General features: G+C 38.6%; 1 protein-coding gene across 3 annotated transcripts in view; it reads right to left on the bottom strand.

The window, feature by feature from the left end:
- Nucleotides 1–13,884, bottom strand: part of Adamtsl1 (ADAMTS like 1) — a 935,498-nt gene that overhangs the window by 390,387 nt on the left and 531,227 nt on the right. The window contains exon 1 of one of the 3 annotated variants that reach the window (XM_046467403.2): nt 4,266–4,456. The exons of the other annotated variants lie outside the window; for them this stretch is intronic. Within the exon in view, the coding sequence (XP_046323359.1) occupies nt 4,266–4,328 (63 nt within the window). The 5' untranslated portion in view covers nt 4,329–4,456. Of the gene's footprint in view, nt 1–4,265; nt 4,457–13,884 lie in introns of those variants that run through there. 3 annotated transcript variants of the gene reach the window in all.

Genomic DNA, 13,884 nt, shown 5'->3' with positions numbered 1-13,884 from the left:
AACTTAGATAATTGAACCTGAGAAAGTGATGTTCCTGGAACTTGAAAGACACACAAATTAAAAGCAGAACTGTCATTTGACTGAGGAAAGTGGTCTAAACAAATGAAGTCTGAAAACATGGAAAAATGTGAAGAGTGAGGGCACCATGTGCTCTCTCTATAAGACCTTTCCTTTCTTCAAAATGTTCACAAGTGTTTCTGCTGCCTGAATATAAAGGCACTCTACTAGGTGCCACAGGAAATGCAGAAATTCACAACACACTATATTTTCCTGTAAGAGTTTGAAATTATATTTTGATAAAGTCACAAAAAGAAGAAGACCCAAATACCAGGCCATGTCTCATCTGATATAATTCTTATGCAAAAACATGCTAAAATAAACGGAGTTTTACAAATGAGTAGCTTGTACACTTCACTGATAAAAAAAATTCCACAAACTCTGACTTTAATTTTGATATTAAGCTGTAAGAATGAACTTTGTGTCACTCCTAATTAGAGCAAGAGCCTACCCCAGGGTGTGTAAGGGCATCCCTTCTTCCCTAATTCCACTTGGGGCATGAACATGGACTAAGAATCTTACAAAAGCACAAACACATACATTCCTTTATTCATTCTGTCTCTTAAAAGTCTTCACTGTCCATAGAATCATACAAGGAAAACTTCCCCAGTGTAACAGGCCTCTTCTGTGGTTCACTAGTGACCACTATTGGACATTCTTCCCTCATCTTATATGAAGGGACAGAACTGGTTCACATGAAAATAGTAAGGGAGTCAGGAAGTGGTCCTGAGCAGACTGAAACTAAAAACAGTAGCCCAAGAAAATAACAATGACGATAAATGACAAGAAACTTCACGAAAACATCAAGAAAATCACTTTTAAATAAATGCTGCTGTGCTCCACAGATGGACAAGAAATTCTTTAAGTTTGATTTAAAGACAGCATAGGTGGAGAATAAGAAATAGAGTGAACAGTTATAGAGAGGTGCTTGTGCACACAGGCGTGCGCGCACACACACTCTCTCATTGTTGGAACAGGCCACAATCTGCTGTAAATAAGGGATTTAACATTCATTCCACAAGCTAATGGAGCTTCTCGCCATCCAAGATAGATTCACTTAGATAATAGTGGAAGACAGTGCCAGAGGAATTGAAGGGAACGGGCTATTGTGTTTGACTAGTTTCCATGTATAAATTAGTACAGAGAAGAAAAAGAAATTCAACAGCAAAACACATGTACTTTATTATAATTCCTAGTGTTACTCTTGCAACTCTCACAATAGCAGGCAAAAGAGCTTAAAAAACCACTGAAAAGAAACAAAAAGCAAATGCAAATTTGATTAAATGCCTTTCTGACAAGAAGTGATTTGACTTCAAGTGTAGATGGACACATATGTCAATGGCCGGTCATGGTTTTTGCCACATTTCTTTTGAGCTAAACAATTGAGACAAAGGAGAGAGAATGAAAAGGGGGAACAGGGTGAGAAGATTGGGAAAGTCATATTATGTGGCTTAATTTGACCTGAATATCAAAATGAAATCTCTTGTTTGATACTAGTGTCCAACTGTGTCCAGAGTTAAAAAGAAGTCTCCAGCGGGCACACTGTGCATGAAAGTACGGTGGTGATCTAAAATAGAAACGAAAGGTATTGGGACCTAATTCTCTAGGGAATAGTGTGCTGGGAGGAAAGGATTTTGACAAAACCAGGGCTCAATACTATTCATGTGTACACGCTGAGGAACCAAGTCATGAGACATATGATTTAACTGTCAGTGAAATGAAAGCTATTTTGATGTGGTAAAAATTGGACCTGTCATTATACAGAGAGATGTTTTCCAATTAAGTTAAAAAGACATTTAGAAATTGCTTAAATTAATTTAAGAGTAGACAGACTCTTCTGTTATGTAAAAGAATCATAGGAAAAACAGGTCCTCCAAGTCAGTATCTTTATCAAGTCTGAAGGTTGAGCTGACAAAGTCACACTTCTAGTTCTAAGTCAACTACAGGTCAGGCTAAAGTTCACTTTCTCTTAAGCCAATAATTAATTTTGGCTGTAAACCTAACAGAGGCAGTTAATGAGCAAGTATAACAAGTATCCACCACACTGTACATATCTTTAATGGCCAAGATGATGCAAAAAGACTGCCTGTCTCCAACAAAGAGTGCAGACCAAGCCTCATCATTGCTTCCATCATTGCCAGACATTTTTACGACCATAGTGCAAAGCAAACAATTTATGTTCTCCCCATTCTTTGACCTTTGGGTTCAAATATAAGCTGGTTGCCTTATCTGTAGGATGGGTTTGATGGGTTTCTTTACATGATTATTGTGAGGGTTCACTGAAATGTTTTTCAAACAACAGGTCTAGTGTTTGCCACCTTTAGACACAACACGTGACAGCTCTTATTAATGCTGTTCTTGCTCTGCATGGGATGTATCTAGGCACTCAACAGCTACTTCTTGTTTTTTTTTTTTTTTCCTGGCATAACTTTTAGATTCGCAATTCATTTAAACACAGGCCTAAAACAAACCTGGGTTTGATTTCATTTCAACTTCATAATGCAATTATTGTAATCCAAACATGTGTTAAGTCCTTCTGAAATAAGCAAACACTCCTTTTTTCCAAGTAAGTCTAATTATATGCTCAAATACATATATGAATTTAAGATATCAAAGAGGAATATAATGCATTTACCAAATGGGTAGAAAAACAATCTATTCCTGTGTAGGCTAGTATTACTCAAGTATAATGAGATCATACTTCCATATGAAAATATCAAAAAAAGTAATGTGTACTGGTAATTTGCTTTATGATGCAATTTACTGGGGAAATAACACACACTTTAAAAAAATCACAAAGAAGGAAAGATGAGACAAACTAATGATGTATATAAGTAACACATCCCATATGGAAAAAATGAGACACCTTTTATAAATTGCTTGCTTTACAAGACATAAAGCACACCTAAACATTCTGCTCTTTATATTCTTCAGTACAGCTAAAACTTATAGTCTACTCATGCTTAAACTTTCACTTGCCTTTAAGTTTCTACAAAAAACTGAAAATATATTCCGATTTACAAGGCAGCATTATAATTTTTAGCTACAATGATGCAAATTATTAAGATACAGGAATGCATAAAATATTTAATCACTGTCTGTCTACTCTATCTGATGAATCTTCCTAGACCTTTACAATCTTACCAAATGGCTTGCTTCCTTTCCTCAAAATTATAGTGCAGATCAAATTTGTCAGACTCAAAGCAGAACAAAATATTCCTTCCCCATCAATGAAGCAATACAACCTATATTCTGGTTGCATTTTTACCTTGTTCCCTTCTTGCCTTGTTACCATCTGAGGAAGTTCTGGCATGTCATAAATGTGACAAGGAGAGCTACAATCACGTTTGTTTGGAATCAGTGTGTGCAAATTTTGGAATCCAACCTTCAGATGAGGTTTACTAAACTGCCTGCCCAGAACACTCTGGTTTAAAAAAAATGTGCATTGCTATTAATATTTTGAGTGTAGATTGTTTTTGGACAGTAAATGTTCATTTTCTGCCCATAAAACCAAGTATGAGTCACAACGGAACATTTACTTTGAGTCAAAAATGTAGTATGTGCTGATGTTCGAGAACAGAGCATCTTATCACTATTGACTGTAGAAATTAACCGTACAGAAAGTCATCATTTTTTTTCTTCTTCAAAAGAAGATCTGAGATCAAAGGCTATAATCCTCAATTCATAGATACTTGAATTAACTTTTATCCATAAATAATGTGCAGTAATTAAGAGCTCTAATCTGGGTTGGCTGCACAGAGGGCTCTCACTCCCTCTTTCACCTGGTTCCCTAGGACATGTGTACAGAGGAAAAATAATCCGTAGAAGGCACTGGAGGGAAGCCCCTCACAGCCTATCCTTCAAAAAATTCCAGGAACAGCACAGTGAGTGAGTTTGATTTCAGGACATCTATTATCCAAATTCCAAACATTTATATAGTCCTCAGCTCACAGATTCTATGCAGTATATCCCAAAGTTTGTGTCTCAGTAACAAAATTATGATATACCTGTAACTAATTCCTGTAAGTTTTGTAGACTTTATTCAGCTTGGGAAGTTGGAATTAAAGTTTTGGAAGGAGGTGGGGTACTTCTTCTATCATGTAAATTATTTTACCTGGAATTTTAAGATGAACACACACACACACACCACCCCAACAGCACCCAGACTAAATGGCTATAGCAACATATTGAAATGAAAAGGCATTTACCAGGAGCAGGAAAGCCAGAAGGAGGAGCGGTATGCCAGGAGTTGCCCGACGGCAGCATTCCATGCTTGGATCCTTGCCGGAATCTGAATCGGACACTGAATAAGCTGCTAAGTGCTCTTCTGCCTGCTGTCACATCCAGTCCTGGTGCTAACACTCCAGCCCTGCCTATCAGCTTCCATCAGCCCCGCTCACATTTCCTGACCGAGGGGTGGGTGGGTGGATGGGTGGGGGGTAAGCTGAATGGAATCTCTCTCGGAGCAGGCAGCCAGCCAATCAGGCTCCTGCTAATCAGACATGCTGAATAACAAAGCCAGGGGGACAGAGAAAGTGTAACAGTGTGAGTAAAAAAGGGGGAAAAGGACGAAAAAGAAAGGAGAGCGAGCAGCAGAGCGAGAAGAGAAATGCCAGAGGTGCAGAAGTACACAAGAGGAAGCAAAGCACTGGGCTTTTCCCTAACCTGGTCAGTTCTCTGTGAGATGTGTTTCTGTTTGCCATTTGCCTGTGCTGATGTCTGCTGCTTTGTAAAGTACAGTAGCTCCCTGTGTCCGTGTATTGTTCCATTCAGGAGAGAAACTTAATCCCTGTCAATATATAACATATGCCATAAAGGGAGAGAACCATAGTCAAAAACTGACTTAATGTGCCCTTAAAACGTATTCGGGACAACTGCTTTCTTCCTCTTCGTAAGGTTCCTCTTTATTTTCCCCTTTGACTAGAAAAAGGAATACTGTAGAAGTTCATGAAAATTCCTCACTAACCCTAACAGTGGCATAAGTTATTTTGTGTATTAAGGACTTGATGGTGGGGAGACGGGACAAGTTGCTTCTTTGTAAAGTGACAATTTGAAACATCCAAGGTTTACTGATTCTAAAGGCACAATTAGAAATTGAGAACCCCTGGTTTAAAAGAAGCCTTGAACAAAGACTCCAGACTGAGTGGGGCTGAAATTTGGGGTTGAGAAACTGCCTGGTTTTGACACCTTGCCAACTCTCAACTATCTGCTTCCCAGGGGGAGGGAAAGAAAAGATGAATTAAATCCTCAATTAATCCCCAAACCTTGTAACCAAGAGTTACAGTCTCCTCTTCACCTGACTCACATCCTTTTTCGGAGCTGCTATACTGCAGAAAAGGATAAACCTTTGTTGACCACTAGTCCAGGAGGGCCAGAGGGCTGGACAGGTTGACCTCGGAGGTGCAGCCCAGCCCTGGAGGAAGTACTTATGTGCGTCAAAGAGACAAGGCAGCAAAGAGAAGCTCAGCAATCTTCAGAGGCCACTTAATCTACCAACAAGCAAGGTTCAACCCTACTGGAGGAGATTATTAGTTTTAGGAAAGTGTTAAGTGTCAAATAAGGACACACTTCCTCTTATCTGCTAGGGAAATTATTGAGTTTTGAGAGAATGAAATAGCAAACCCAGCCATACATTTTCATAGTGTATTACCAGGAGGCTTTTCTTTACAGATCTGATAGACCAGAAATACATGTGGTGGAGGTAGAAAGCACTTAATGTTCTTTCCTTTCATTATTAAAAAATACTGATGAGAGGTCTGAAACACAAATATGGAAAACCTGATCTAGCCATCACAGACATGTGAATACAGGCAGGTCTGCCAATACACATACCTGCAGTGTTGCTTTGCAAAAAGGTAAAGAAAAGCAGGTTGTTCAACTTCAGCTACTTACTTCATATGGTATATCAATTAACAAGGGAGAAGCTTTAAAACTCCCACTGTTAACCTGTCACAAAAGTCAAGGGCAATCAAGGATTCAATTTTCTCCTCACTACCAAATATATTGAACTAGGAAAATGATAGTACAGATTCACACACACACACAAAGAGGTCCTATTTTTGAAATAGGCTTTTCCCTTTCAGAAAGATTATTTTTACTAATCTCTCGAAAACTAGCTAATTCTCATAGGCTAAAGGGTATTTACAAGTAGATGTGAAAATACTGGATTGCTATCTGAAATCCTCATCACAGTAAAAAAAATATTTTGACTGAAATGAACTTTTAGTCTGAGACTATGTTATCTGTTCATTTGCGTCAGATGTAGGAGAAGGAATGGTAGCATTAGCATGTTAATGATAAGGCATCTTTTGTGGAGGGGAAAAAAATTGGTATGGTCAGAAAATAACTGGTAGGCACATGTACGCTAGATTCTTCTGCTTTGGAAATCAATACCATCTTCTGAGTTTTGCTGGGCATGCCAATTTATAGCAAGATGGTCCCTTCAATGAAGTCCTCAAATAATATACTATTTTAAAGTCAAGGCCTCTATCATTGGTTGAACACCTAGAGGAGGCCGACCCCAGTACATGCTTCTGGTCTCTCTGCTCACCACATCATCTTTTCTGTTGGGAGAATCTGGAGGAACTTGCAAAACCAATTGCAAAGGTCCAGAGTTAACACAGTGCGGGAAAATTCTAAGTTTACTTAAAACTCTAGAAAAAGGAGAAACAAATCAAGTTGGATAAGAGTGATGGGGAATGTTTTTAAGATGAGCTCATTTTGATACTTTCCAAAGTATATGTGATATTGTTAAGGTTTATGATTTTTGCATGTACAATCTCGCTTGACATTTTTGACTAGTTGATGCAGTTGGTTATGTGCCAGTGCCTTTTTATATATGTGAAACTGAGGCTCAGCGAAGAGACTTACCTAAGGCCTCACTGGCTAAAACTGGACTTTGTACCAGGGTCTTATGACTCCGACCACTCTGATCTCATATTCACATATATACATCTATATATTTGTACATACATGCAGATTCAGGTGTTGGCTGTCTGGCCAAAGGGAGGTGTGTTGGAAGGGGCTGGTAACAGCACAGGCAGAAGAGTAGAAGGCAGCCTACCAGGCTTTACCATGAGTATATATTACCTGATGATGGAAAGTAGCTTATTTTAGCCTACAGCGTCTCTGTTTCCCAAGTTTGTCATTTCTGAGACATTTTTCAGTGCCAAGGGAAAAATAACATAAAACCCTAGGTAATCTAGACCCATACTAACAGCCGCCTGGGAAAAGCCCCTTAAGGCATGTGAGCAGGGCGTTGGCCCGGTTCCTTTTTTCCTCTTCAGGTATCTAAATTAAAGCCGTCTGCAAGTGTCTGTGGAGCAGCAGCAGAAGCTGCCGCAGCCATAATCCTGGTTCCCGGCTCCACGCACAATATATTAGGTGAAATGAAAGCAGCAGCAAGAGCTAGTGTCAGGGCTGTCTGAAGCATCATTCCAAATGGTATGGATTTAACAATACTTAATTTAAAAAACACCAGCTTGGACAGCAGCAAGCTGTTAACATTCAGTTTGCTTTATGGCAGGAAAGAGTGAGCTCAACTTTCGGAATTTCTCTCCCTGGGGAGAATGCCTTACAAGTTTTGCTCCAAAGCCACCTGTCTCTTCCTTGAGGTTGAGCCTCTTTGGCCCTTCAGTTATAGGAACTGGTGTAAAGGGGACAGAGAGTCTCCTGGAAAGAGCTCAGGAGCTCTGGAGAGCTGGGGAGGGCCTACCTCTATAGGGAGGTGGCAATGGCAGTAGGTGAACCTTGCTTTCTTCATGGGGACCTGGTGAAATTCTGTGCTGTCTCTGGCTAATTTTGAAATTCAAATGGAGAGAAATGATGGAAGAGTGTATAAGAAAAAGCACAGGAAGAAGACTGCTGTTCTTAGGGGCAGAATTGGAATTTGAACACAACTCTAACATTCCAATTCACCAGGATCCTCTCTCTTTTTTTTTTCCTTTCTTTTTCTTCTTTTTAGATATATGTGACAGTAGAGTATATTTTGACATATTATATATACATGGTGGATAACTTCTTGTGGTTGTACATGATATGAAATTATACTGATTGTATATTCATATATGAACATAGGAAAGTTATATCTGACTCATTCTGCTCTTTCCTATTCCCATCCCCTCCTTCCCTTCATTCCCCTTTGTCTCTTAACAGCAAAGCCACCAGAGCACTCATTATAATTCTCAAACTGTCTTTTGCACATGATCAAACGTGATATGTGCAGTAACTCTTTGCCTCAATTTTCTGACCAGGGAACAGGTGTTCCTTAGATAGTAGTTTCATTAAAGTTACTTACTAGCAGGTGGGACTTTTGGGAATCGATCAAAGGCTGCTTGGCTTTTCCTAGATCACTATCTTAGGAACTGGCCAAAAAATAGCTCTATTTATTGAGAGTCTCCATGTGTCAGGCACTGTTTTAAGTACTTTATATTTATCACTTCATGTAAACCTTCAACAATTCTATAGAGTAGGTAAACCTATTATCTGTATGTAGGTGTTATTTATGGTGGATTAGCAGTCAACATTCATCTCAACCAGGGCCTCCCTGACATGCAGAGGCCAGAAACCCCAATACTACATTTCCAGACTCCCTTGCAGCTAAGGTACTGGATGGGATTTAGATTTGGCTCCTCTGAAGCACTGTTTGGAAAGAGGAAGCGATGCAGAGTCCACACTTTGCTCTCTGCATGTGAAAATCTGTAGAGCAATGTGGTTTATCTATATCCATACTTTGTGGGCATTGAGAAGCCAGAATGAGATGTGCATTTTATTACTTGGATTGGAGAAGGTGGGTATGGCTGCCGCAGCCCTTGCACTTCTATTTGACCCTGGCATTCAGCAGGTAACTTTCTGAGTGGAGAAGAGGCAGGAGTCCCCATGGTGGTCTATTTCTGCCAAGCACCATGGGACTCTTCAGAAAGCTCACTTTTTGAGTTTTTTTTCCTGTGGCAATTTAAATATTCTCTGCATTATGTAATACCCTGTAATTTATGACTTTCTGTTTATATTCGCAAGAGTAGATTCTGTTCTCTGCAACAGAATTCTTATTGATACATCCCCTTTAAGAGAGGGAAACACTGAGGCATAAAAAAATTAGACAATCTGTCCAAGATCACATACACAGAGAGAAGAAATATCAAAATATGAGCCCAAGCAATCTGTGCCCAAACCATTAAGCGACCCTGGGTCTGTGGAGCAAAGAGCCACATGAGTTCAGAGTAGGGAAAGGTCACTGATGGTTGGAGAACTCAGGGAGGAGACCCAGATGGAAGAAGTAGAAACTGAAAAATACCTGAGATGTACAGATACTTCTAGAAGTGAAAAGAAACCTAGGAAAGGTTTAGCAAGTGTGGAGAACAGCAGCAGCAGAGAGAAGGCCTAGCATGGGGCTACTGCCGGTGCTCACCCTGCCTCACTTACTGCTGTAGGTCGCTCAGTGGCCAAAGAGCGTGATTTTAAGTTGTTTGCCCCCCTGTCTCCCTCTTTCCTCATAGTGTCCAGCAACTGATATCACTTAGGGCAGGAACTCATCAGCTTTTACAATTTGATCTGATTCATCTGTCACTGCCTGAAGTGCCTGGGTCTTCAATTTACATTTCTTCCTATGGCCTCAAATGCTATTTTCCATGCTCCTCATCCTGTAGGTACTTGGTTAAGATCTGTGACTCCAGGCCACAGCAGAAAAGAATTCTGAAGACTGCTTTGGTATAGTGGAAAGAACTCAGATTTTACAGCCAGACAGTTCAAATTTTAGTAGTTACAACTTCTTACCAAGAGGGCTTTCAGGAAATAAATGGCTAAAACTTTCTGAGCCCAAGGATTATTTTGTGGTGATTGTTTGTTTGTTTGTTTAAAGTTTTTGAGTCATGGGAGTAATACACCATGGCACTGCCGGGCAGTGGAGTCAGAAGTTTGCACAGTGTCTAGCTCAGAGCCTGATACAAAGAGACCAATATAGCACTCCCTAAGTGGTTGGTACATGAATGCTCGTGGTACTTGTATCTCAACTTCTCTGTGTTCTTAAAAATCCTAATAAATTCTGGGGAAAATTACTATCATAATTTAGATTCTGATCCTAGGAGCCCCCTCCCAACAAACAAAATAAAACTCAAAATAAAAAAATAAAAATTGTATTCTCCCAATTCAGAGCCCCAAACTGAATTGGGAGAATGCAATTGTTCACCACCCTTAAACCTGGAGCCTTCATTCTTCCTTTGTCTACATAGCTGGGGTTATGTTATGGATGTCAGAGGTTTGTTATTGAATTAAATTCAACAAACACTAAGTACCTACTGTGTGCAGGACAGATCACTATAGAGAATTTTGACAACAAAGAAACTCTTTTGTAGCCTTTTTTTGACATAAAGAGACTTATCAATGTAATTGCTGAGGCTTGAATTATGGTTGTAATATTCATATACTAAACCCAAGTGTAATATATAAATCCAAGGCCCTTGATTCCTAGTTCTGTGCTATTTCCATGACATCATCCTCCACAGATAAAATAATTATACCAGAGCCAGACAATAAGGTGAAGGGCTGTTAACAGATTTATAGACAATATAGAGAGAGTGGGATTGAAATGCAAAAGCCAAATTCTTCAGCTTGGCATTCAAGGACCTCCCTGATCTGATTCCAATCCCAGGATAATAGAAAGCCATGCACCAGCCCAACTGAAATACCTGATCTCACTCGAATACTCCAGGTACTTGGACTCCTGTGTGTTTGTTCATCCTGGATATCTCTTCTGCCTGGATGGTCCTTCTTCCTATCATGGCCTACTAATGGCTTTTCTACCTTTTAAGATGCAATTAAAATGTCAGTAACTCCACAAAGCCTTCCTCTGCTTTTTTTTTTTTTTTTTTAAAGCTTTTAGTCATTTTGTTGCTGGAATCTTTTTATATATTTGGATACATTCTTTAGCTATCCCAGATATGAGCCAGTCTTTTAACAGAAAAAAAGTCTTCTTTGTTGTTTTATTAATATTATTCTTAGATGTTTTTATTGGGTAGACGTTTTAAACTTGTCTGCAAGTTATTGATCATTTTTCTGATTTCTTTTACTGCTTTGGTCTCTAAATGTTCCCCCTCTTGCCGCCCCCCACTGGTGGTAAACATTTTTTTCTATTTTCTAGTTTGGAATTTTAATATTTACTTGCCTAAATAGCAAGTAGTGATTGCTTCTGTTTTGCACCTCTCCAGACAGATTTGCTTCCACACATGTGTAGGTTCTTTTCACATACCACCATTTGTGAGCAGAATCTCAATCTCTCCCTCTCTTTCTCTCTTTCGTTCTCTCTCTCTCTCTCTCTCTCTCTCTCTCTCTCTCTCTCTCTGTCCTTCAACAAGATTATAAATTCTGTGAGGATAACTATTAAGATTATGAAATCTTGGGCTAGGGTTGTAGCTCAGTTGGTAGAACACTTTCCTAAAATGCGTGAAGCTCAGATCCATCCCTGGCGGCACATAAAAATAAAAGCAAAATAAAATAAAGGTACTGTGTCCATTTAAAACTAAAAAAAAAATCTTTAAAAACAGATTATGAAATCTTGTGTCCACACACAGAATAGAGCACAACATCTCACACAAAAAATTGGCATGAGATAAATTGTTAATGTGTGAATTAATTAACATATGATACACCCCCAAAGAAAAAGAAAAGCAATGGGGTAAAAAGCAAACAAAGAATTACAAAAGCAAAGATGAGCTCTGAAAACCAAGAAAAATGTAGATTAAGATTGAAATATAACTTGAATTTCTGAAAAGCAATTAAACCATGGAAAAGCAGAATACTCTTCCTCTGAAATAACATAGATCATTGTGTGATCTTCAATTTAATTCCAGTTACATGTTTGTCATATTTGCTAACACTAACTAGAATAATGATTTTATGTGTAAAAAGATTATGTGATATCACTATTGTAAATACTGTCACAAAGGAGTAGCAGAAACTATCAAGCAATCAAATAATGAAAAAGAACTTGCAAGATTAATTTGCAGTGTAGTTTACCTTTGAAGTCATTTACATTTTTAAATTGACAAAAATTACATATATTTATGATATACAACATGATTTGAAACATACATTTATGTGTATATATAAATATTTATATACAAACATATATATATATATATATATATATATATATATATATATTTACACACATACATATATGTGTATACAAACATTGTGAAATGGCTAAATCAAGCTGGTTAACATATTCATTACCTTACATACTTGTGACTGTTTTGCAGAGAGCTTATTTCTTAAATTTCCAGAAAGGACATGGAGTTTGTAGGGAAAACTGGATATTGCATGGTTCCTATTAGAAACTGTGGTGGGCCTTTCTTTTGAAAAAACTTTCATGAAGGAATGTGAAACTTGGTAAGTATGGCAAAAAAAGGGGTGGGGAAATAAGGTAACAATATAGAGAACTGAATACAAGCCAACAGCAAGACATTTACCAGCTATGTAGGTGTCCTGAGGGACAGATACAGGGTGCAGCTGGAAGAAACTTAGGTAAAAGAATCTAGAGATTTATCTCTTACATGTGCATTTCCTGGAAGTTAAAATCCAAAACTTGTTTCCCAGCACAGAAACTAGCAACTATGGAAAGAATAGAGTTCCAAGGACAAAGTGGAGAAACCCTGATCCCAGGATATGAGTGTAGGATGTTAACCCATCCCAGGAGCCAGTAGGAAGCTGCTTGACAGGATGCAGGTCCCAGACTGGAGGTTTCTTGCACTTGAGGAAGGCAGGCAGGCAGGCAAAAGAGAGCCACATGCTTCATGCCTGCCTGCTCACCTCTTGAGCATTCCTAAGAGGTCCACCACTGGAAGTATGTTCGGATGTGCAAATTAAAGCGGCAGCAAGTTCTTAAGCACAACCACGAGAGTGATGATTTTCCACAGTTTCTTTTAAAGAAGGAAGTGCATCCTTGTGCAAAGGGTCCTAGAGGCCTAGCTTTTGGTTTTGGTTACATTGTCTCTCCTTTGTCCCTCCCACCTCACCTCTTCCTTTGTTCCAATTTTTCTATCACTTGGATTAAGATGGAAATGCTCTTGTCTGACATGGAATGGCCTTGTAAGAATGTTTACTGTGATCATTTGCATTTACTTTTGCTCTCAAAAGCTTGGATTTTAAACTCCAGTCTGCATTTTAGGAAAAAATATTCTTTCAAATAAAATATCTGTGGCAGAAATATTAATGGTCTCCCAATATCTGTTCTTTTTTTTTTTTTTTTTTTTGGCTTTGTTAACAAACATACATGGCTACCCACCCAGGAAACATTTCTTCTTGGAAGCTGTGTGTGACCATGAGATATAAGTGGAAGAAGTGAATGAAATTCCAGTAATGTCCATCAAGAAAGGGGCATACCCTGCTTCACTCTTTCCTCCTCTTTGTAACTGGAATAATGATGTGAAGGCTGGAGAAGCCATCTTGGCCAGTTTGGAGATATGTATATATGGAATATGCTTGAGACTTTACAAAATTATATAGCTCAGTAATATAAGAACCTCAATGCCAAATTCCCAAAACATAATGGTCAAATACAAAAAGTGTGACTGGCTGGTATCTTTTATTTCTTAAAATCATAAGAGCAATGCTATTATCTGAGTTCCCATCTTTCTTTTGGCTACTAGGCAGCTCAGAACGAAATTTGTGTTCAATAGCCAAATATTTCTTTAGTCTATAGTTTTAAAATCCCCTCACCATTTCTATCTTGAGTTTTATAGTCTGTTTTTCCATATAAATAGTTCAATCTTTTTTGCATCACAGTTTTACTCAAAACAATCTTACAGTTTCTTTGGAAGATGGTGAAGTATA

This window comes from Marmota monax, unplaced genomic scaffold, assembly GCF_021218885.2.
Source record: "Marmota monax isolate L192 unplaced genomic scaffold, Marmota_monax_Labrador192_F-V1.1 WCK01_AAM20220418_F8-fsc00033, whole genome shotgun sequence".
NCBI classification, from domain to species: Eukaryota; Metazoa; Chordata; class Mammalia; order Rodentia; family Sciuridae; genus Marmota; species Marmota monax.
This window is presented reverse-complemented; position numbering and strand designations above follow the sequence as displayed.